Source organism: Pholcus phalangioides, unplaced genomic scaffold (assembly GCF_987345545.1).
Source record: "Pholcus phalangioides strain wild (caught in Gottingen) unplaced genomic scaffold, Ppha-v1.0 ptg000011l_1, whole genome shotgun sequence".
Taxonomy (NCBI): Eukaryota; Metazoa; Arthropoda; class Arachnida; order Araneae; family Pholcidae; genus Pholcus; species Pholcus phalangioides.
This window is the reverse complement of record NW_028301604.1, coordinates 30,979,885-31,004,938: the sequence shown is the minus strand read 5'-3', so window position 1 is coordinate 31,004,938 and position 25,054 is coordinate 30,979,885. Positions and strand designations below refer to the sequence as shown.

Genomic DNA, 25,054 nt, shown 5'->3' with positions numbered 1-25,054 from the left:
GTTATTTTTTTAAATTTTTAATCTGTTAATTTTTTTAAACTTTAAAAAAAATACTTTTATTAAACAACGTTATCCACGTACTGTGTTCACTCAGGGCCGGATTAAGTCGTTTGAAGGCCCTAGCACTTAAATGTTTCTGGTGGTTCCCCCGATACCTACAAGTATATTTTAATCGATATTCAGTCTATAAACTTGAAAAAATGAAATTTTATATTTCAGAAGTGAGACTAATCTAAGGATTTCACTCTAAAAGGTTTATGAAAGTTATTTTATAAAACTTGAAAAATGTAACCAATAAACACATCTGTTACATTCGAGAGAACTTAACTGATCCGCCTATTGGTTGCATTTTTCAAGTTTTATAAACGAACTTTTATAGTGTAATCCCGGCCTAAGACAGAATTGTGATGTGAATATTTCTAAGCACAGGCATTTTGGAAGTCTCTACCCCTCCCCTTTTTTACTACTAGCAAATTCTTTGATATCTCTTGAATTTTTTTTTCTTTTTTTTGGAACATCGAATGTTTTGGATGTTTTTAGATTTGATTCTTCGAACATTGGATGTGTTTTTGGAATTTTCTTTCATATTTTTCCGAAAAGACAGATTCTTTTTCAAAATTTTTTGAAAATATTTTAAGATATTTTCTCCCATCGACTACTTGTGAGGATCGAAATGGAGGCATCTTTAGGCTCAATGATAAAAACCACCAAACAATGCCTCTAGGCTGCCTATGGGCACTGAATCAGGGGTGAAGGAGAAAAATAATTACAAAAATTGCGAAAAAACAGTTTTTATGCACGAATTTCGAACTTCAGTGCTCGTTTGAAAGGGTATGCGGACCCGCATCCGCTCCGTGTGAAAGGGCCCTTACCCGTTAAATCGCGCGTTGCTGCGATCTCAGAAGAAAGGAAATTCAAGGAAATGAAGGAAAGGAAAAAAAACTATGTCCCAGAAACCTTTCGCGGGAGTGTACTCAACAACTTCCCAAAGTTTCATGGCGATCGGATGAATGGTGTAGTAATGCATAAAGGACAAACAGACATACATTCATTTATATATATATAGATTTGTGTATTCGAAAAGGGTATGGTGATGACCCGGATGTTGATGACATTTGGATTTTTATGTGGTTTTTTTTCACTGTTAGAGAAGTTTTTTTGGCATTTTTACGATATTTTTCCCTTTCCGAATTTTTTGACACTGGAAAAGATTGAGAAAATTATATATGAATAGTGCGTGTGTGGGGGGGGGGGTGAGCACTAATGAAAAAATATGCTTGAATTTCTTGGAAAATAAAATAAAATAAGATGCTTTTTTTGGCTTCCTAACCATAGGAATGCATACACAGGATTTCCTCGGGAGGGGGGAAGGGAATTCATTTTCCGTACTGGAAAAACCCTATTCCCCTCCTCCAGTACCCCAGTCATGCCCCCTCCGGCATCTACAACAGGGCCCTCCGATCAGATTCTTCACGAGACTCTCAATACTGAATTTGTGAAAAAAGCAAAAATGATAAGATTCGTCTCAGGCCCCCATGTCGGAGCCCCGTCAGTCCCACCCTTGTGGGGGCCACAACGCCAGTGTTCCTAACCAAAATGAATGAATTAAATGAGATTCATAAAATAAAACTCGTTTATTAGAAAATTTTTTATTTTTGATGAAATCTAAACGAGAGAGAAAAAACAAACTTAAGAAAAAAATTACATATGATTTTTGTGCGATCAAAACTTTCGACATTCGAACACACTCCGTTTTCCAACAGAACTCTGTTTTATTATTCGGATGGCATTTTTTTTATGTCATTTTTCAAGATCACAGCTTTGGTGATAACATATTACAGTATTTTCGTCACCAACAATAAATGAATGTGAGTAGATTACCGCTGTTGAACGAGAATAGCTCTAATAATGATTACAAATTTGACTTAAGACCTCGTGAATTACTTATTTTAATCTGATAATTAATTTTATCATGTCGGGGGCCCGTGGACCAACTGTTGGCCACCCCTGCCATAAAGTATGAAGGGGGAGACAGAAAGAGAGAGAGATCTCGAATTTATTATTTTTCCCATCTACTCTGGGCCCAGTAAACGCCTCGGGAAGAGGTTCAGTTAAATAAATAACAATAATAAAGTTAATATAATCACTTTTTTTTCATTCGTTAATTAATAATATTTATAATTGGTAATCAATATCTTGGATGGATTTGGAGGTTTGAAAATCCCTTCAGGTCACAAAATGGATGCATGTCAACTGTTGGGTTGGTACCTTTGATGGGTTTTTAGCCATGGAGGAAAGAATACAAGGAGGTGACATCAGGCACGAAAATTGAAGCCGTTTTGGCAAACCTATGGGCTGACAAGTAAGCCCAAACAAACCGCTCTTTTCCCTATACTTAACATGTGTTTTGCCGGATCGAATTCTTTTAAAATATTAATAACTAAATAAATTTAAGCACCATGACTGTTTGATGCGTCTTCAGGTAATCTACATGATCCGATAATGGGGAAAGATAAAATCTTATCCTTATATATAGGATTGTTATATTTTTAATTTATTTTTGAAAGGGAAAGATCATTTTTCACTCTCGACTCGTCATAAGTTTTCAGTTCAGTGCTTCAATTTATTTTAAAAATTTGATGCATCACATTAATGTCTATGGGAATATGATTAATTAAAATAATATGAAGCTGCAATAAAATGCAATTTCATAATTTTTACTTTTCACTGTTTATCTTGCCTTTTTGTTTCGTTCATCATTATGATAGATCCGGGACATTTTGAAAGTGTTTCAGGCCCGTGGGCACTCATCTTAAGCTTTACATGAGGAATTTTGATTTCTGAATCAATTCTGAGGTGCTCGAGCACCTTCTGACAGGGCCGTAGCTAGGATTTTTGCCACCCGGGACAAACATGATTCAGCCGCCCGGGGCAAACAGCATTTTTCCGCCCCCGTGCCTCAAAGTACTGGAAGTGCTCCAGCGTCCTCCGCCACTGTGTATTTATGGTTTTGCTGCTTGTAGGCTGTACAAATTTTGCCACCCTTCTTCCGTTCCACTCTCATATTCTTGAATACGTATTACTGAAATATATGCCGCCCATCCAAACCTTTCGCTATGTAGATGTAGTATTGAGAAAAAAAATATTAAAAATAAAAAACTTTTTTTATGAGCCGCGATAAGTCATCTCTCTGGCCTATAGTATTTATTAAAATAATCACTTGGGCTGTTTTTTTCCCCTCTTCATTTTGTACCTATTACTTTTCTTTTAAAGTGGTATGCGTACGAAAATTTGACAAAAAACACAGTTTCGAATTGAATTTGAAATCTAAAATAGTGTGTGTGTGTCTGTCCGAGTTTTTGTTCTACCTGGACTGGAAATATTTCTCAATATTTTAATATAAACAGCTGAAAGGCATTATATATGCTAATGTTTTGCATACATATATATATATATATATATATATATATAATGTTTTTCGCATAAAAAAATCAGATTTTTTCAAACACCGCTTGTTCAAGTGTCTTTAAACATTGTCTCTCTCTCAGCACTGAGGTGTTACATGCCTTGGCATAATTTTTTTTAAATTAAAATGCTGAGAAAAAATTTTGTGGCACAAGATATGGGTCAATTTTGGTTATTTTTGATGTTTCTCATAGGAAAGCATGGGAAGCCACGGTTTGTTTGGGCTTACTTGGTCCCTTTAATAGAGCAATCACTGGCTTCATCTGGCAACCCTGATTCCCATCCTTTCTCAACGGACGTGCTGGTCACGCCACCTCCTGTTATTCCTTCCTCCATGGTTTTTAGCGCCTTTGGAAAAACCAAATATAGGCCTAGTCCCTAGTATAATCATTTTATAACTATAAAAAATATTTTGATTCAGTTCTCCTTAACCAAAAAAAAAAAACGTGGTGTGAATATCATCTTTTCTCCTAACTACTAACTAATATTAAACGATTCTCTAAATATTTTCAAATTTACCAAATTACCAATGTCACATTTACCAGAGTATTACTAAGTTTGAGTTTTCAAAATAAAATTGGGACAAATATATCATTTTATTTTTAATCAATAAATCAGAGAATCTTCTATCGCTCACAATCCAGTTCAAATACTAGTTCGAATCTTTAACCGCTGCTTCTCATAGCCGACGACACGCTATGCAAATGAACAAAGCGTTTCCTTATTCCGATTGTCGGAATCGGAAACACCAAGAAATTTTTCCCGTCAGTCGTTCGAAACCTGAAAACTAAAAAAAAATGAAATTCAGGTTTTTAACCAATCGGAGACGATGCGGGTTTCCAGAATCGAAAACACGCACGCACGATGGTGTTTGTGATTAAAACCTTTTGGGGGATGAAGAATGAGCTGGCGCAGCCACACTAGACGAACGCAAAAAAGTGCGCAGCAAAATGTCACGAACAGGAGGATTTTTTGTTCCATGCTCCTCCATCATGAAACAGGGGGGGGGGGGTGTCTATCAGCACCTCCTACAGATAGAAGGCCTCTGCACTGTTTGCCATAAACGTCGTTCAGACTACCTAGCAAGTTCGTCACATTTTGAAACACAGCATCCTATTTCGTTTCTTCTTATTTTGGCGTAGAATCTTCCTGATTGGCTCACAAATACCGCATAGTGATTGGATGTGGGATATAGAAATCGCCAATTCTGAACCCGATCATTTCTTTTCCTCACAACGTTGATACTGGCACGAGCAGGGAAATTTTTTTTCCCTGAATATTCTGAGGGAAAATGGACTACTTATTGACGTCACAAGCAGAGTGCGGAGGCCTTCTATCTCTAGGAGGTGCTGGTCTATTCAACACCTTCTAAAGCAGGAAGCCTTCGCTCGCAATATTTTCGATGCCGTGACGTCATCACGTTCCGGCCTGTTTTTCTCCCGTCGGAAGCTGGTTGTCCCTGATCGCCATATTGACAGCCGTTAGCAGGCACGTGCGCGCAGTTTTTTAATAATAAATTTCTAGTTTAAACGTTTATTTTATTCATTTTTTGGAAAGGCAATAAAAAATATTGTTGCCCAAGTCATTAAAAAAAAATAGTTGAAAAAAAACAGCTAATCCGGCCACTAGAGAGCTTCGTTTTCCTTGAAGGAAGTATAGGCCTATCTGTACAGCTGCATACAAAATCACACAGGTGAGTTCATTTTTTACTATTACATGAAATGCATTGATGAATATTCTGTAATATTATTATTGCAAACATCGTTAATCTCATAATCCCAATTTTCATAAACTCAGTGCTATATCTCTCTCCCGAGACCGCACCGTCAAAATATAAAATAAACTATTCGGTGACGGTGTGGTGACTGTGCTCGGCTACGGTGCGGAGATGTGTGAACGGCTGCATTGCTAAGCAAAGAATTATTCTTTGACCGTGTGATGACCTACCTTCGGCCGACGCACGTGTCGGGCACGGTGCGGATATGTGGGTCCAGACCTGGGGCAGTGCTGACGAAATTTTGCTGACAGGGAAGGTCAAAAATGGTTAAAATTTGCTGACGTAATACTTGAATGGCCCCTAAGGGCGGGAGTGCCGTCAAAAAAAATGGGCCCATCCAGACACGGCTCGGGCGTCCAAGAGAAGAGGAGCCTCACAAAAATTATATTTGGTTAAAACTTTCGATAAGGGCCTTAGAAAAATCACTTGGCCTGGGGAGCCCCGTCAAAAATGCTAGCGCAGGCAGCATTGGAGGATGTGTGGCGCCTCTTATACACTTATATTACAGTATTTCTGATGCCGTTCACGATAGTCGTGCCGAATTATAAATTAAATTCAAGGAATGATCCAAAAGTCGCTGTGCTCAGATGCGGAGAAATAGCATGCCATCGAAAGATTTTCAAAATTACCAGCAATAGTAAGGTAAGAACGTTCATGTATTATTTAAAAAAAATTTCTTGAATTTTTCTGGTTATAAAAGCATTAGTCCACAAGTTTTATGATAATGTTGAAGGCTATTCCATGTCGAAATTTAATCATGAAGTGCAAAATCGCTGATTTTTTTTCTGTTGCTGTTTTATTAATCTAACTCCAATAATTAAAAACTGATCATTGTTCAAAATTGAACAGATGAGGTACATTATTTGTGTTTAGATCATATTACTTAATTTTTTGTCCATTTGAACAATTTTTCTTATTTTATCTTTTCATAATTTTAAAAAGTTAACATTAGTTCAATTTCTTACTGGCAATGAACTCAATGAAAATTAGGCATGCATTAATAACGTAGAATTGTTCACTCTTTGGGAATTTTTTTTCCTTTCTTAATTTCTAATTTTTTTTAAAGAACTTAATCATGAAAATTTGTCATATACTTTTAACATTGTGAATATTATGAAACAGTTTTACTTTTTTTATGCTTAGATATTTTCAAAAATATTTTTTAGAAAACTTATTGTCTCAAGATGTACCTACAAGTAGGAAATCTTTTGATAGTAGAGAGAAAAAAAAATTGTAATCATAAAATAAAATTAGATCAAATTTTATTTATTTTTTAATTTTTATTTTCAAAATAAATTGATTTAACGCCATAAATTTTTATAAGGGCTCTTCTCTCTCATCTTACAGGTATGTAAACCACATTTCAAGCCAGATTCTCAACAAGCTATTAAGAACCCTGAGGAAGCGTTCCTGATTTCATTATCTGCTCAGCACCAAACACGGTCATGACTCAACATTATCTATCCTCCATCAACGAATTCAACAAGCTTCCTGATCGGCAAAGCTACAGATACAGTAAGGTCTCGAGAAACTGTCTCAATGATGTACCACTGTTGAATCACTTCGACCATCGGTGATGCCTTTCAAAGATCAAGTGTAATACTCTGACAGTTTGCTCGAATTTTACTGCCAATCTGCCAGAGATAGTTGTGTAGTCACACTGTGAAGACTTCCAAGAGCTTTTAGAAGCAGACTTAAGATAATTGGGTTTCTCTTGTAACTTTGTACGTAATAATTATTACAGGGTAGGAGTATGTTCGTGATTGCTGGGTTGCCAGGGAGTTGCTCTTTCATATCCATCGAGTCAGGTCACAAATGTTTTTACTATGGTCAATTCAGATGGTTCTTCCATGTGTTTTTGTACACTGGGACTCTCGCGTTTCACTGTTCCACACTTCAAAACAAGCCAGAGAGAAAAAGAATATGAAACCGGTAGGAGTTTGAAATGTGTACTATATGCAATTTAGTGATTGAAAGGGAAGTTTTTCTATCAGAAAGATGTGAAAAACATTTATGGATAACACTATGACGTCATGTATATGAGTACGTATGTTTTATTACTGATGCATTCTCAAATAATTTCTATAAAAAAAATGACTTGTGATGAATTTGAAACAAAAAGGAAAAAATGCCAAGTGAAAGGTAATAGAAAAATGCAAAAACTTTCTAAATATTCGAAGAGGTCACCAACGATAAAGAATAAGGAAAAGCCATGAATTTCTAATGTTTTTTGAAAATTTTCAGATTTTGAGTGAGGAACTCGTTTCAGAGTAAGAAAAAAATCATGACCCCCCCTGCTTTCGCTTGAATCATAGCTTTGCCTTTATCGTTGGTTTCTTTTCAATTATGCCTATCAGGCAAAGAATTATTACTTGTTCATACTTTCCAAGTAGGGTTTTTTTAATATGGTGCAGATATAATTCGGAACAGCCTGTTATAACAAAAATGATTAAAAAAATAATCGTTAAATGCAAACATGTCTTCATATAACATTACTGTGATTTGGAAAGAAGACATCAACCTCCAAATTTATTCATTAACTTATTTTTTTGTATTGCAACATGAGTATTTTAAAGCGTTAAATTTAGTACAGTGCAACCTTGATAACTCGCCGTTTATTATTTACATGGTTGCCACAATATTCGATTCATTGAGGAAAATATTTCAACTTGATACATGAGAACCATATCCCACTTAACTCGACTACGATTTAAACTGCATTACCATAACTTGTACTCAGAAATCACCCATGCGTTGATCAGTTCAAAAAATTTTGCGTCATTACTCTCGTATGTGGAAAATTGTATTTTTCATTGTTTCTGCTGTTTGTTGATTAATATTCGTCAAATTCTCTCCACTCCTTTCAGTAGGGTTACTTCCCGTTATTTCTCTGTCTGGAACCTGAAAACTCAACCCGTTTAATATGACAGCCACAGGTGTGAATGATTTTTGAATGTGAGAGAAGACACGAGAAAGCTAAATTGATATGTTTTAAATGAGGGGAGGAAATTTATCTGTTTGGTCAATTGCAACGCTCATTCACAAATAACATCTTCCAACAATTAAAATATATGCCCCTTCCACCTAAAATTTGAGATTATTCCCAATACAAAAACTTTTCGTAGGAAATTGCAGATAAGAACATTTTTTTATGAATTTGTGAATGTTATCTATAGAATTATGTGTGTGTGTTCAACAATATTACATACACAACAATTTTTAAAAATTGTTTGAAGCAAAATGAAGTAAAATTCGCTAACTTGACATCTGCTTAAGTCAACATAATTATTTTTCGATAGTCTTTGGGTTCCATACTGTCTTACTTGGTACACGCCACAGATGATCACAAAAAATATATATATTTTTGACTGTACGGTTTACTCATAACCACCAACTTACATTAAAATCAAATTTGCGTATTTTTGAAATTACTGAAAATCATTGAAAAATCAAATTATTGAAATCATTTATCAAATGTGTATTTTTCAATTTATTACATGTGTGGACAGATTTGTTTTTCCTACATCTGAAAGGATGTTATATTCATGTAAAATAAAGTTGTGTCAATATTTTTTGAAACATGTAAATAAACTTTTCCAATTTGACATTATTATGGTGTCTTTTATTGCTATCAAATAATATTTAGGAGTAAAAAAGATACAAGGCTTTTTTTTTCTCATTCATCAGTTCAAAAATCAGAAGTTTCAAGATATTTCTGCAAAGGTTTAATTTTAGGAACACTCGATTTTTAAAAAAAAAAAGTCTCATACAAAGTCTCATAGAAATAATACTGTACAGAATACAAATACAAATACAACGCCACAACAGGCAAAATGCCCAACGAGGTGGCTGATAAAAAGATGCCCATAAAAATATGGTTGTCATATGTTTCAAAAATACAGCAACCCAATTAAAAATGCAATTAACACAAATTACAAACAATATATACACATGATAAAATATTATACAATGCCCATAAAGAATACTTATGGTTGTCTTATTCTAAGAATGGATAGCTTCTCGATTTACCCCAACATGTTTATCGTATTTCTTTTTAAACGTGTCAATTGTGTTACAATTTACTATTTCCGGGGGTAAGCTATTCCATTTATTAACAACCCTATTGGAGAAAAATTCCCTGCGACACCATAACCTTGCATTGTCCCTCACCAATCGATACTGGTGTCCCCTTGTAAAAGCAGTCGATTGGCGGTGTACTAAAAGTTCATGGTCCATCCTATCCATCCCATTGAAAATTTTGAACACTTCGATCATATCTCCTCGACACCTGCGTTCATCCAATGTAAACATATTCAAAAAATGAAGTCTTTCTTCATAACTCAAGCCCTGTGTGCCAATAAGGACACGCGTAGCTCTTCTCTGCACCCCTTCAACCAAGTCTATGTCCCTCTGTAGGTATGGTCTCCAAAACCTTACAGCATACTCCAGTCCAGGACGAACTAAGCCTCGAAAAAGCGGAAGAATGACTTTAGGAGAACGCGAATAGAAAAAAAGTTAAGGAATTAAGATGACTCCCTCTTTGTCTCTCTACAATGAGAGAGAAAAGATCTATGAAATCATTGTTTAATTTTAAAAAAAGTGAATAGTGCAGTGCATAACTAATGGGAAAGGGCAAAAGAATTTTTTAAATGGGTCATTAATGTGTGTGTATATAGTTGAAAAAATATCGATGTCTTTTAAGAAAATTTCCTGACTGGTTACGTGATTCAAATTCTTCAGGGAGAAAAAAAACTTCAAAAAATATCGTCGCCATTTTTTTTGGGATTTAGCCAAGACTTCTTAGTAGAAAAACATATTACACAGGAATTGGTGGTTAAGAGAGAAAACAATCGAGTTCTTGAGTTACCGGAAATACTGTTAATGGTGTTAATGCAAATGCCGCTGTGGTGGTCGAGTGGTTATAGTGCCGGACTCGTGATGCGAGGATCCGGGTTCGAACCCCACAGTGGTGGTCGGCTGAAGTTGGTTTTCTGTGGTTCCCAACTTCAAGGCGCAAATGCGAGCCGATCTCCCCGTTAAAAAGTCTCGCCACAGAGAGCAACAGTCCTACAACGGTAAATCATTCAACCATAACACTTCACTCATAGTTAGTAAAACTGGGGGCAGATGACAGCACTACACATAACAAGCATTACACAGAAACAAACTGTACGTCAGGTTGCACTACACATACACGCACATTCCCGCATTTACCGATTCGTTGGGGGGTTCCGCGTGTGGTGTAGCAGTAGTAGGTAGGGGCTCGGGGATCCATGATGTTCTTGGGTCAGCCACCTCGTTGGGCAATTTGCCTGTTGTGGCGTTGTATTTGTATCTGATCAGATCGTTAGGCTTAAGGAGGTGGAGGTTTAGCACTACTTCCAGTGACGTCACAACCCTACGCAAAGGCCGGTTATATAGGAGGTAGTGTCCCAACCCCTGCTGTATTGTTTGGGTCTCGTGAAGACAGATACTCAAAATACGAAAAGAAAAAAAATACTAGTTTCGAGGGGAGGGAGGACCATGTTTCCCTTTCTTTGGGTCTAGCTAAGACGACTTCATATACGTGTATTAGGAGTTCCAGGTCTAGCAACAAAACGAAGGATTTTTAGTGCGATAAGGGGAAGAGGGATCCTATAATTGCGGCTGGAAGCCTTTGTTCTGGAACTCTAGAGGAGGGTTTTCATCTTTCCCCTTGTATGATTTTTAGACTGAAAAATTAAAATAATATGTACCATAATAGAGTGAAATATACCAATTAGTTATTCATGGAAATGCTTTGAAAAATGAAAGGGTAATGACATAGGCGTAAACTTATTAAAAATGTTGGGGGTGGGGGGCTCAGAGTCAAATAATAGAAACTCGTTTGTACGACGCGTCGTACAAATGCGAAAACCGTATAACTGGAACTTTTTTTCGAAAATTACCTCCCCCCCCCCCTTTTTTTACAGACGTTTCCCAAAAAAAAAAAAAAAAAAGTAAAAAATCTGTTCGTTTAGATTCAAAATCTTACGATTGAGAAGAAATATTATACTATCATAACATTACTGTTGCTAAACTCTCAAACAATGTTACGGTATTCATTTAAAGGTTTAATAGAAAAAAAATGTTATTTAAACCTTATGTGAAACGTCCTATACTTGTTTGTTTTGCTTTTATATCTAAGCAAAAAGTAAATGATGCATTGAGTTCCGTTGTTGAAAGATTTTTCTCTTAAAGAAAGACCTAATAGTGTACATGTTTGCTATCAGCAGGGCCGGAGATGGAGAGGAGGCAACTGCCCCGGGTAGCAAAATTTAGGGGGCGGCAGTTTTAGGTGGGAACAGAGAACACCGTTACAAAATTATCGAATGTAGGGGCGGCAAAATCATATTTGTCCCGGTCGGCAAAGATCCTATAGTTACGGCCCTGGCTATCAGCATACCATAGCCAGTTCAATAATTATTTCAATACCTGTCAAAAGCCATTGAACCAGTCAATCAGCTTAAATTTTATGGCTTTTTCAATAAAAAATATGCACGAGAAACTACAGTCGATCCCGCTTAGTTTTTCCGCTTATAACGTTTCTTCATGATGTGTTTTTGAAAACCGGTAAACACTGTATTTCAGTGACACTGTTTTACCAATTGAAAAATTATTTGATATTCGATTGATAAAAAATGGTTTTTTCCAAAGACTTGTGAGTTCGAATCGAAGTGAAAACGTTGATTAATTGAAGTGTATACAGGGCCCTGGGTAAAGCATGAATTAGGCCGGCATTACACTGTAAAATTTTGATAAAATCCCTTTTATAAAACTTGAAAAATCTAACCAATAAGGTTATTGGTTACATTCTAAAAAATACAACCGGTGACCTTATTGGCTGCATTTTTCAAGTTTTATAAAAGGACTTTTACCAAACTTTTATAGTGTAATACCGGCCTTAGAAGGATCTTGCGGCAAGAGTCAAAGATGTTAATTAGTCAGTGAATGTATGTTGTTTGAATTTCCGGGGCTCAAAGTTATGAAGGCTTCATTTGCCCATGCAGAAATTAGGCCCTGTATACAGGGATAATGTATAAGAATGTATAGCAACTGAAGCCAAACGTCGTGCAAATGAGTAAGGTCAGAAACGTAATAGGGAGACGTATAGGAAGGGTTCCATTATATTTTCCTAAATGCAGTAAAATCTCCACAAATGATCACCTGTACTCAAACACAAATATGCATCAATGGTCGCCTCTATTTGGCGTAAAATTTCTATGGCGGGCCCCGTAGGCTCCTCTTTTATTCATTTATCAAATTTACTGATTTATTTTATTTTCTTCGAGTGGCGACGGAGCCCTCGGGAAGTGCACACGGAGCACCGGTTGAGAACCGCTGCTTCAGTGAAAAGTTTCCCAAACTTTTTGTTCCATAGCCCTTCTTTTAAAAAAAATTTCTTTTTCATCTCTCCCAACTCAAACCCCACCCATAGGATCCTATACTAAACCCACAGTTTCTACCGACCCTCAGGACCCTCATCGCCCCCTTCCCCCAGGGGGCGATATTTCACACTTTGGAAAACACTGCTTTAGTGGCCATTCTTGGTTATTATGCAACTTGATTTAATGAAAGGTCACCCAGTGGGAGACGGGAAATTGACCTTTTTATTTTTGATTTCTTTTGCACAATATTTATAAATTTGTTGAGAACAGTGCTTTTTTAGCATTTACATATTTTTAAGGGTGTAGCGGGGGGGGGGGACTTGCGGGGTCTGCCCCCCCCCCAAAAATCTGAGAAAATGACCGAAGAAAGGGAAAAAGATGGCCAAATCTATTGTTCTATCACTTTGATCTCCCCCCCCCCCCGAACGAAATTTCTGGTACGCCCTTGCATATTTTAACCTCTTTTTAGCATTAATGTGTGTGTAAATGTATTTAATTGAAGAATTTTCAGAATATATTTTCAAGTTGTGCGGAAGATTAATTAGAAGGAAGAAGATTTATTCATTTCCGAAGGAAGATTATTTTTAGGAAGAAGATTAATTCAAATTAATATTGCTCATAATACAATAAAAGTTCGTTGTAACGAATCCAGGATCCCCTGGGTCCCCCCCCCCCAGATCTCATGAATCCCGAAATCCCTGGGCGGGGTTACGAAAACAAGTATATACAAAGAATGCAAGAGTAAATCCAAAAAATATATACAGTATATACATCTTTATTTATTCCAGGGTTGGACAAATCCCATGCGCCAGGTCACCATGGCGACTGGAAAATCTGTATTGACGCCTAAAATTTTGTATATGTGATTGCTAAATCAGAATCTAGGGATGGCTCAAAATTTTCTGATTCCATAATTAACTGTCTTTCGATATGGAAAGGAGCAGAGCCGCAACTAGAGAGAGCAGGCGGGTCTGGTGTTCGAGACGCTGGACCAGAATGAGAATCAAGAGAGAATTCACTTTTTAACTGTTTCTTCTACTAAGGGGAGCCAAAATTCCGGCTAGCCCCAGGTAACAAAGTACCTAGTTGCGGCCCTGGGAAGGGGTCATCGATTCCCAGAAATGTCGAAAAAAGATTATTTAACACACTTTTCTCATAAAAAACCATGCTTTGCTCCTACGGAATTTGGCTGGCGCTTAAATTTTTTTCTGATTTGTCAAGCCCTGTATTTATTTATATTTTATGATACAGCGTATATATTTCCCTCAAAATGAAATTACATTTCACTTATTTAAGATTTATTTTACTCTCATATATTGAGTCATATATCAGGTTTAGTTGCATAAATTTCTTAATAAAAACTCGATTTAAATATTGTCACTTTTCTAAGTACGCAAGCCAAATGAATTTTAAATTTTTCTTAAATAAATTTTAAATATAAGTTTTATTAATTTATTGATATGTCTAACAGAAAACAAAATTCTTTTACTACGCTTTATTAATTATACGTATGACCGGGCTGTAAACTACTGTATCTAGATTGTTTTTGAAGATTCTGAATAAATTATCATTGAAGAAAATGCTTAAAATGCATGAATTTATCCAAAAGGTGTAACTATATTTAATATTGCTTACTTTTTCTGTCAGGAAACTGCGCGGAATCACGAGGAACTTTTCCGTTTTTTCTTGTAATACATGTTCTACTAACAGAAGGTTATACTGTACATGCACAACTGAATGTAGTCCACACAAACCATAAAATACTGTGGAACTGCCTATCTCAACATTTGTGGGGTTTCTTCAGGGAAAAACAAGGTGTTTACTTCTAGTGGCTCCAAACAAAGCTATTCTTATTCTGCAGAACCACAAACCCCGTCTATAGCCGATTTTTTTTACCACAGTAATTTCTTTATATTCCAATTAGGATCATCTATGGAACTGCTTCTGTCGGCATCCCTAATTCACTGATGGCCATCCATTAAGCGCAAATAAAGAAACAGAAGAGAAGAAAAAAAGCGTTTACCAAAGCCCTGACCGGTGCCGGCGGCGTCAAAAAGAATGTAGTTTTCATTTTCGGAGTCCCCATATGGACGGATGCCTCCAGGTGACATATTCCCCCACGTAGGCGACACACTATACACCAAGGTTTCTAGAATATATGGCTATACACTCCCTGTCCTTCTAATTAGGAAATGGTGCTTGTATTCAGAAAACCTGCATTGAAGCAGCCGAAACTGAACCCTATTGAAATGTTCTTTATCAGCTGCAGAAGGTGCGGTTGAAGGTCCCTTAAGGCTGCCGGCACACTACGGTTCGGCTGGCGCGGTTGATCTTATCAGCAACCGTGGAATTTCGCGTGAAACACACACTGCTGTTAGCAACCGGGGTTTTTTATTTTTTAATGTCGCGTGACATCTCGGGATTGGCTAAATTATTTTCGCCAAGCTGAAGTTGGCTCCAGTTAGCATGCAAATTCGTGCTCATAAGCTGCATTGCAGTAAAACCCCCTCTTAACGGATACTTCCTCTTTTACGGGCAAATAATAATTTACAGTTGTATAATATATAGAAGTATGAATTTCAAACCTCTTTTTAACGGTCACCCATTTTACATGGATTTAATTTTTTTGTCCTGTCACAAAAGGAGGTGTTTTACTGTATATACTAATAAAAATATTCATGTAATGAAATTTAATTTTCTGTAACAACATTTGCCGTTTGAAATTAATTCAGAGTTGAAGAAAGTCAGCCTACAAATACAAATACAAATACAACGCCACAACAGGCAAAATGCCCAACGAGGTGGCTGATAAAAAGATGCCCATAAAAATATGGTTGTCATATGTTTCAAAAATACAGCAACCCAATTAAAAATGCAATTAACACAAATTACAAACAATATATACACATGATAAAATATTATGCAATGCCCATAAAGAATACTTATGGTTGTCTTATTCTAAGAATGGATAACTTCTCGATTTACCCCAACATGTTTATCGTATTTCTTTTTAAACGTGTCAATTGTGTTACAATTTACTACCTCCGGGGGTAAGCTATTCCATTTATTAACAACCCTATTGGAGAAAAATTCCCTGCGACACCATAACCTTGCATTGTCCCTCACCAATCGATACTGGTGTCCCCTTGTAAAAGCAGTCGATTGGCGGTGTACTAAAAGTTCATGGTCCATCCTATCCATCCCATTGAAAATTTTGAACACTTCGATCATATCTCCTCGACACCTGCGTTCATCCAATGTAAACATATTCAAAAAATGAAGTCTTTCTTCATAACTCAAGCCCTGTGTGCCAATAAGGACACGCGTAGCTCTTCTCTGCACCCCTTCAACCAAGTCTATGTCCCTCTGTAGGTATGGTCTCCAAAACCTTACAGCATACTCCAGTCCAGGGCGAACTAAGCCTCGAAAAAGCGGAAGAATGACTTTAGGAGTACGCGAAGAGACCTTTTTGAAAATGAGACCAAGCATTCTATTCGCTTTTTTGACAACCGCTGAACAATGTTCAGAAAACTTAAGTCGCTCGTCAATGAGAATTCCCAAATCGGTGACTCTAGTTGCATCCGGGATAGTGACACCATTCAACTCGTAAGAGAACCGTGGGTTGTTCGAACCAAAATGAGCGACCATGCACTTATCTACGCTAAACGTCATGCTCCATTCATTTGCCCATGCTGCAATCTTGTTTAAGTTGGTCTGGAGCAACTCCCTATCGCTTTCATTTCCGATTACCCCCATTAGCTTCACATCATCTGCGAATTTGCTAGTAATTCCATCGATACCCTGATCGAGTTTGTCGATAAAAAGTGAAAAAAGTATGGGGCCAAGGACACTTCCCTGAGGAACTCCACTTGTGACGTCTGTCCAACCAGAGAATTCCCCGTTCACCATAACTCGTTGCGACCTATCTCTTAACCACGATTCAATCCAATTCCGCAAGTTGTCCCCAATTCCAATATCGTGTAAACGCTTCAAGAGTTTACCATGTTGGACACGATCGAATGACTTCTGGAAATCAAGGTAAACAACATAAACATTTTTGCTCTTACCCAAAGCCTTAGTCACGTGATCATAGAAGCAAAGGAGGTTAGTTACACATGACTTCCTCTTCCTGAACCCATGTTGATTATCCGACAACACATTATTCTCGTCTATCCACTTCACAAACTGCCTTTGATGATAATTTCCAAAATTTTCGAGAGGGAACTCGTCAAACTCACTGGACGATAATTGGACACAGCTTCTCTACTACCTTTCTTAAATATCGAAACAACAAGTTTCCAATCCCTTGGGACGATACCCTCAGCAACACTACTCCTGTATATCTGTGCGACTGGCCCCAACAATTCATTAGCACATTCCCTGAGTACCCTGGGATAGATATCATCTGGTCCTGGTGCTTTCCTTGCACATACATTTCTTAGAAGATTTAGGACCTCCACGTCTTCCACTTGAATATCGTTGAGCGTTTTATTACCCCATGCAACACCCGTATATCGAATATCATTATCTCCATTAAAAACCGACGCGAAAAAGTCATTGAAAGCACTACACATGCCTACATTGCTCTCTACTTTTGAGCCTCCTATCGAGAGGGGGCCAACTGTCCCCTTACATCCATTATTGACGTACAAGTTGACCCATTTTTTATGCTTTTATGATTCGTGACCAAATCGCACAAACGTTTTTATATATGATGACTGGAATCATCATAATTAATTTAAATAACATATATATTAAAAAACTATTTAAATAACATATTTTTGAAGTTTAAAAAAATTGGCCATGAATTTAGCACGTTTTTCTTTGTAATTAAAGTAAATTTCCAATTAATTAAATTTCTAATTAATGGAAATTAAGCACAATAATTTTAATTTTGGGAAAGAAGGAAGGAGGGGAAGGGACTATACTTTGCAAACTCAGCAAAGCTGTTCGAGGAAACAAGGCCATCTTAAAGCCAGCCATGTTCGCGTGACCCTGGGCTTCTTGTTCACATAGGGCCTACATGACCAGATGTAGTGTAATGGTTTACAGCAGGCATCTTCAACCTGTTGCTCGCGAGCACCACGGTGCTACCTGAAGCAACTGGAGTTCTCGAAGCTCCTGTCCAATAATTGCTTGCTAGAATTCGTTCGACGTTTCAATCAAATTACCTCGTTCAAGTTGCATTCGAGGATTAAAATCACCCTGATTTTTCATGCATACGTATCGTCAAACTTGTAAGGATGCTCTCCTTTCGATGATGGGTACAGCCAGTGCTCACGACTAGAAAAAGTTTGAGGACCTCCGGTTTAGAGTGCAAATAATTACATAATGGGTGATTACAGTTTAAGTTCTCGTACTTCGAGTAGTTTTTCCTCAAAAACTGCTTAACCGAGTACATCCAAATTTTCAGGATACCTCAATGAGACCGTGGGGAGATTTATGAAGTAAAACAAATACAGTCTAACCCTGTTTTAACGAATATCGTTACAGTGAAAATCTCGTTCTACCGAAAACTTTTCTAACCTCCCACAACAGTTTACATAGGCACAACGGCAACAACCTGGAATTCCTTTACAAGGAAATTTCGTTGTAACGAAGTGATTTCTCCGGTCTCTTGGAAGTTTGCTATAATGGGATTAAGCTGCAGTTCAATTTTCAACCAACAAGTGAAAAAGTGCCCCCCCCCCGGAGTGGAAGGTCCTGGGGAGAGATGGGGGGGCAGCACGAGAAGGAAATACGGTACAAAGGGCCATTAGCTCACAAAAAAATTGGCAACCACTGGAACATATGATATTTTCGTTTAATGTATTTTTTTTTTTAATTTATTCAATCACACATGATATAACGCTGTATAATAATACTAAGAACATCATCAACGGAGGATTAGTAAATTCGTTGTGATGAACACGTAGAACCGTGGTAACGAAAAACTTAACTCGTCTTAAGAGTATTATGGACCCCCCGGGCCAAGTGGTTTTTAGGAGGCCCTACATGGTAAATCCTTGAAAATTTCAATCGGATCTCATTTTTGGGAGGCCCCTCTTCTCTTGAGGCACCCGGGCCGTGCTCGGGTGGGCCCATGCGTTAAGACGGCACTGACTGATGCCCCGAACTCCGAGCCAGACAGGAGCGCAAATGTTAACCTTTCATCTCTCCTTCAATATTAAAAGGGGGCGCCAAAATGCGTGCTTGCCCCGGCTGACCACACATGTCGTTGTGGCCCTGTACATCAGTATGTATGTTGCAAGGTTTAAGGTACATACAGGGCCGCAGCTGGATACTTTTTTAACTGGAGCTAGCAAGCTTTTGGCGTCCCGTGTAAGGAAAGGTTAGGAGGAGTGGTGTTAAAGGGGCAATTCGGCGTCTCCTCTAGTTCAGCACTCGATACAGTGGACCCGCTCTCCCTAGTTGCGGCTTTGTAAATCAAAAACTGCTTGAAAAGAACGGTAGGTGTGAAAATTGTCTTAGTGCACTCTTCGATATTACCCGCATACAACGTTTTGTCTAGATCAGCGGTTCTCAATCTTTTTTGACCCACGGAGCCCTTTCCATTCCAGTATATAAATTTCTATGGCGGAGCCCCGTAGGCCTATTTTTTATTTATTCATCAAAGTTACTGATTTATTTTTATTCAAAAATATTAATATTTTTTTCAAATTTACTGGTTCTTTTTTTATTTTCCCCGAGGGCCGCGGAGCCCTTGGGAGTTCACACGGAGCACCGGTTGAGAACCGCTGGCCTAGATGGTTTTTTTTTAATTGCAAAAAACAACAGATAGACAGCCGCATTCATATACGATACAAAAATAAATACCAAAAAGACAGAATAATGAAAGCAAAACACACGCAATGCAGCTCTTAGGGACATATTTCCTCCCCGCTTCATACTTGGGCTTTTAATAAATGTTTCAAAAGTTTGATACGAAAAATTTGCAAATATAAAAATTTATTCCTTCAGATGTTTAATTATTTTTATTTCTGATAATTTTTTATGAATTTATTAGAAATGGTTGGGCCTCCTGGCAATTTGTACTTTTTTGGATGAGGTAACTAATTGGTTTTTTGCTAAAACGTTATAATTGGGATCGAATGCATTTCATTCAAGTGTTCTAAAATATACATCTCGATGCATATAACCGAGTTTTAATGTATGTATGCTCATGTAGGAAAGCAAAAAAATTTCACCAGTTAGAAAAATTTAATTTTTTCTTCATTGGTTTTTTTATTGCTATCAGTGCAAAAGCGCCAAACAAAGAATTAGCTTCTGTTGAATAGAACTTCACCATGTTCCTCGAATTTGTCTTTTCCCCTCATGTTTATGGCAGCCTGAGAAGAAGAGCAATTCCTTTGTCCAGTGCATCCGAAATCCCATCACCCTCCTTGTCAAACCACTTAATAGACAATGGAAGACAGCAACCGCAGGTCCAGCCGAACCGTCATCAGGGTGTTCAAACCTTTCCAATACATGATGGCAGCTTTCCGGTTACCCCAACCGTCCAAAAAAATGTGGATTTTCTCGGTTGAAAAAACCGCGCTCAGCGGTTGCAGTTGTATCTGTGCGTTGACAGAATAAAACTATAGATGATGCCTTCCCTCCCAACCTCAACCGCCTGCAACCGCGCCGTAGTCAGGTCCCGGCCTAATCATGAAAAAAACCCTCAAATACATGGAATAAAAACATTTTCAAATGTTTGGAAGAATTTCGGAAACTGATTTTTTTTTCTTTTCTCTTCCCGTCTTCTTTCTCCCAAAAATTTAGGTCCTGGAACCATAGCTAGCCTTCTCGGGGCCCCGGTGCAGAGTTTTTCATGGGGGGCACCCTTGAAAGGGTTGTACTCAAAAAAGGAGGGGGTTCGTCCCCCCCCCCCCCTTCTCTTCTCATTTTGCAGAATAAGAAACTGTCAAAGATTTTAAGAAATGGGCAAAATAAGTGTAATTTTTTTTTGTTGGGGCCACCCATTTGGCTCAGGTTCCTGGAGCATTATTCTGATTGCCGCAGCCTAGTTATAGCCTAAGACAATTACCATCATTTTTAGTTTTTCATGCTATTTATACATTACCTGTGAAAAGTTTGGCTTCAGGGGCCCGCCAAAGATCCCAGGCTAGAATCCCTTCTCCAGTATGTGGGAGTCCATGGCCCTGCTTATAGCCCGCTGAGTGCCCTTCCCCCCTCCGGTAAACACGCCACTAGATGCCACGTAAAAAGGGTATGTAACCACCCCCCCCCCTCTTAGCGGTCATCGGCGTGACAAAAAGAAATTCGTCCGTAAAAAAGAAGTGACAGTGAAAGGAGGAACCCTATTAAAACCTTGAGAATAATTCAACAATTTTGAATAACATAAGTAAGAAATACTACATACTTTTTAGAAATTCCAAAATTTAATTTACATTGGAACATTGGAAAATTACAATAATTTCCGATAAATAAGTCGTATCCTGAAAAATGGCCGGAAAAAAAGTTTTTGTGGAAAAATCGCCACTTTTTTTACATGTCACAGCTTCGTATAAAGGCCGAAACACACTGTACTGACGTGACGTGATTATTCCGAGTCTAGGTGTGGAAAACGCATCCATGCGACTTTTTTTTTTGGGGGGGGGGTGAGCCAGCTCTCCAAAATTAATAGGGGGGGGGGTCTTCGATCCCGTTGGCCTAATACAAGTTTACGCCTATGACAGGTTCCAAGCACTTCCTTGTGAAAAATTGGGATCCTCGCGAAAGATCTCAGTCCAAAAGCCCGGTTCAACGGAGACAGGATCATTTTTGTCGTGGGGGGAAGAATATACGGGACGGCCAGCAACTTTCAGTGCTCTCTTCCCACCCAATGTTAATTTCTCCATGTCGGCGCCTCTGTTGTGAAGGCTCAAAAAATGTTACAGCCTTCAATCTTGTTAATAAGCTTAAATCGTTGTTCACTTTACCTCCTCCCACTTTTTTCTTTTTTTCTGTTGTCTCATGTCCCCATCTCCTTTCCAAGGTCGCAGCACTCAACAAAAGAAGAAGAGATTCTGTTACCGACAGTACAAGCAAGTGAAAGGATTTCCCCCCAAGTTATCTCCAGAGGTGCCTTCAGGCAGCACTCTGGGAGGATGCAATTTAGGATGGATCGATGCTGGGGTGATTGATCTCCCCAGCACGACCCAACCCGCAAGGGTAAAAGGCTTATATCCCGGGAGGGACAGAGCCTGGGTCGTGTCTGGTCTGTCGGGGTGATTGCGAGATTAAGACTACTATTGTCACAGAACAAGTGCATTGAGATTCTAAAGAAAAATAAAATAAAATTTCGAGCAGATGATTTCTACTTTTTAGAGAAATTTTTTGTCGAAGTTTTTTCTGAGCCAAGTGTGCGAAACATATCCACTCGAATTTTTTTTTTTGGAGGGGGGGGCCGAGCCGGCTCTTCAAAAATGTTGGGGGGGGGCGGCTTGGGCCCATGGGCCGGATACAAGTTTACGCCTATGGGTAATGAATATATTCTCACGGACCGGCGGTTGAGAAACACTGATGTAGGTGGTCGTGGATGGAAGCGCCTAACTTTTTATCTCTTGCTCCCAACACAAGATGGAGTTGATGTCAACTTTCGCTTTTCTTTTCTTGTGTATTTCTTCTTATTATTGTGTCTCTCCCTCTCTCTGGGGAGAGAAGGATTATCAAGCGATAAGCTAGTTATTGAGGTATATAACGCAAAGGATTCGGGGACTTTTTTCATTGAGAACAATAAGCATTGCGCTGTGGGGAGATTTTAGTCGCTGGGGAGAAATATATGTGTGAGTGTTTGTTGACAACTCTCTAGCGGGAGGTTATCTTATGTAATTCCCCTGCATGTTATTGACGCATTATTGAATCACCCTTCTTACAGAATTAAATGTTGTTGAGTTTAAAAACACGGGTGTGTGTTTGAGTTCATGGTATTCACCAGATTTTTTCTATATCTGGCATTCAAAGAGGTTTTTTTTTAAAGCTCATAGCTTCCGCAACAATGGATGAAGATGATCCGGTAGAACTTACGAATACTGTGATCAGAGTGACATAATATGATATATTTTTTAAAAGAATACATTTATTCACCCACTTATACAGGAGGGGAAAGAAAAGAATACACAACATATAGACTGACGTAAATATCGATTATATGATATTTTAATCGAAGTTAAAGAGATAACTTATGAATTATGTAAGCCGAAAAGATTATGGGAGAAGATTCTTGGCGTTTGAAAATTAAATAATAAAAATTCATTATAAACATAAAAATTATTTGAAATTTTATTATTTTTTTAATTTAATGAGATGCTATCTTTATGTTAAATATTTGATTATGTATTTTTACAATAGATGGCAGCAAATTCGTTCTGTATGAGAGAAATATTCGAACACCCCTTCCAGTTTTTAATATGTAATAAATCCTCCACACCAGCACCCGATATATTTTTCAATCTTCAATTTTTTTCAATTCCTGACAGCACGTCGACCGAATATTCCATAGCTTTTTCCAACATCGAATAATTTTTAGCTTGTTTGTTAAGGTAGTTTTCATTTCTATAGTTCAACATTCATGGCGAAGATATTCTTCAACAAACTTGAAGGTTGCCTCCTGGCAGTCGAGTGGTTAGGAAATTCGCTTCTCACTTTGCAGGTCTGGGTTCGAATCCCGTTTCGGACATGGATGTTTACTAACACTAACAAATTCCCTGGACGGATCATGCTGATCCCTTTGGAATACGTGAGGATCACGTTATTATTATTATTGTGTCCTCTGGCCACTTCACCATCCTATATTTCCGCGGAATTCTAGTGAAACGGTAGGAGACGACGGAGCATAAGCAGGTTCATGCTTGAGATCAAAAGAAACCCCTCCGTACAGTGATGGTAACCTCTTTCAGCGAAATTTCCCTCAAAAAATTCCCTTTTGACTAAATTTTTCCCCACGCACTCAGAAAAATGTGCTGTCATCTAGCGGGGAAAATACATAATCAAGTATTTTACAATAGAAAAGTATATATTGCACTGCCTTAATTTCTTTATTTTTTGCAAAAATTCTTTTGTTTGATGAACTCTCAAAATTTCCCACAAATGCTAAGAAATTTCCCACTTGGGCAAATTTTAGCCAATTTTTCCCACGAATATGGGAAATTTCCCACGAGTTACCATCACTGCCTCCGTGAGAGAGCAAAAAGACCCCTCCAAGAGAGCGGCAGGCCACGCTCACTGGCGCATGCGCATAGTCTACTTAACCGAAAAAAATCAGGCCCGTTTACACGCGGTATGTGATTAAGTTGGTAACTAAATTTTAAGTTGCCAAGTACGTTACAATGTATGCAGACGATAACGATAAGGGCCGTTTACACGAATTTAGTTGGTAAGTGGCAAGACGTGAAAAACGAGTTCTAAATTCAAAGACCCTTTTTTTTGGTCATACCTTTTTTTGTTTTCCAAATATGAAAGAGAATTATTTGCTTTTTATTAATTTTTTTTTCCTTTTGTTTTTCACCATAATAATAAACCATGAATGTTATGATATTTGTAATCATATATATTTTACAATTTTGTCATGAATACTATCCATATAAAACATCCAGAAATATATTAAAATAGAATATAAATTTAAAAATTACCCCATCAAGATTATCAGCAATTATATACTAAAGATTTCATGATAAGTATACATATGCTCAAGACTTACCAAGTTTCTCGCTGAAAAAAACAACGAGTCGTTTTTTGTAATCTTCTTTCGTCATGAAATCTGCGAGTTGAGTTTTTGCACTAAAACGTGAAGAAAGGTTTTTTTTTCGAAGATATGGTTGTCTCTCTTCCTTCTAAAAGATGCTCAATGAGAAAATTTCTATTTAAAGCATTTTCTTTTTCAATTCACTGAGCAATAAAGCTTAACTTACAGATAAAGCCTCAGATCAAGTTACATATCAATTGTTTCTCTGATATACGAACTAGAGCACCCATAAAATTACACCTGAAACCTGAATGGCTGGCTGTTACATGTCCACAGAAATATCATCCTGGAAGTGCATAAAAATTGTATGCACCCTCCAGCGTCTGTGAAACATGATACTGTATTGCATTTTTATTTTCATGAAAAAGTAGATTTTTACGAATATTGATGCCTCTTCTGATACAGCAAAATAGACTTCCAAGCTTGGATAATTTTTATGTAGCGTGAAAGTTATCGATACTATCACGGTCTACAGTTTACTGATACATCATCGGTCTACAGTTCATTTGAATTCTAATGTGCTGGCTTTGTTTTCAGTCACTCTGTGCCATAAAAAGGAAATTTTTTTTTCTCGATAAATAAATTAAAAATATTTGTTATAAAAATTAATTTTTTCCCTTAAACCAGAATTTTTCTTAGTGTCCGTTGTGGCTCCCAGGGGCGCCGCCAACCTATGTCAGG

At 37.7% G+C, this 25,054-nt stretch overlaps 1 protein-coding gene across 1 annotated transcript in view; it reads right to left on the bottom strand.

Moving 5' to 3' along the window:
- Positions 1-24,461, bottom strand: part of LOC149080332 (sarcoplasmic calcium-binding protein-like) — a 439,250-nt gene extending 414,789 nt beyond the window's left edge. The window contains exon 1 of the mRNA XM_089238635.1: positions 24,329-24,461. Within this exon, the coding sequence (XP_089094761.1) occupies positions 24,329-24,383 (55 nt within the window). The 5' untranslated portion in view covers positions 24,384-24,461. The remainder of the gene's footprint in view (positions 1-24,328) is intronic.
- Positions 24,462-25,054: the final 593 nt, after the last annotated feature.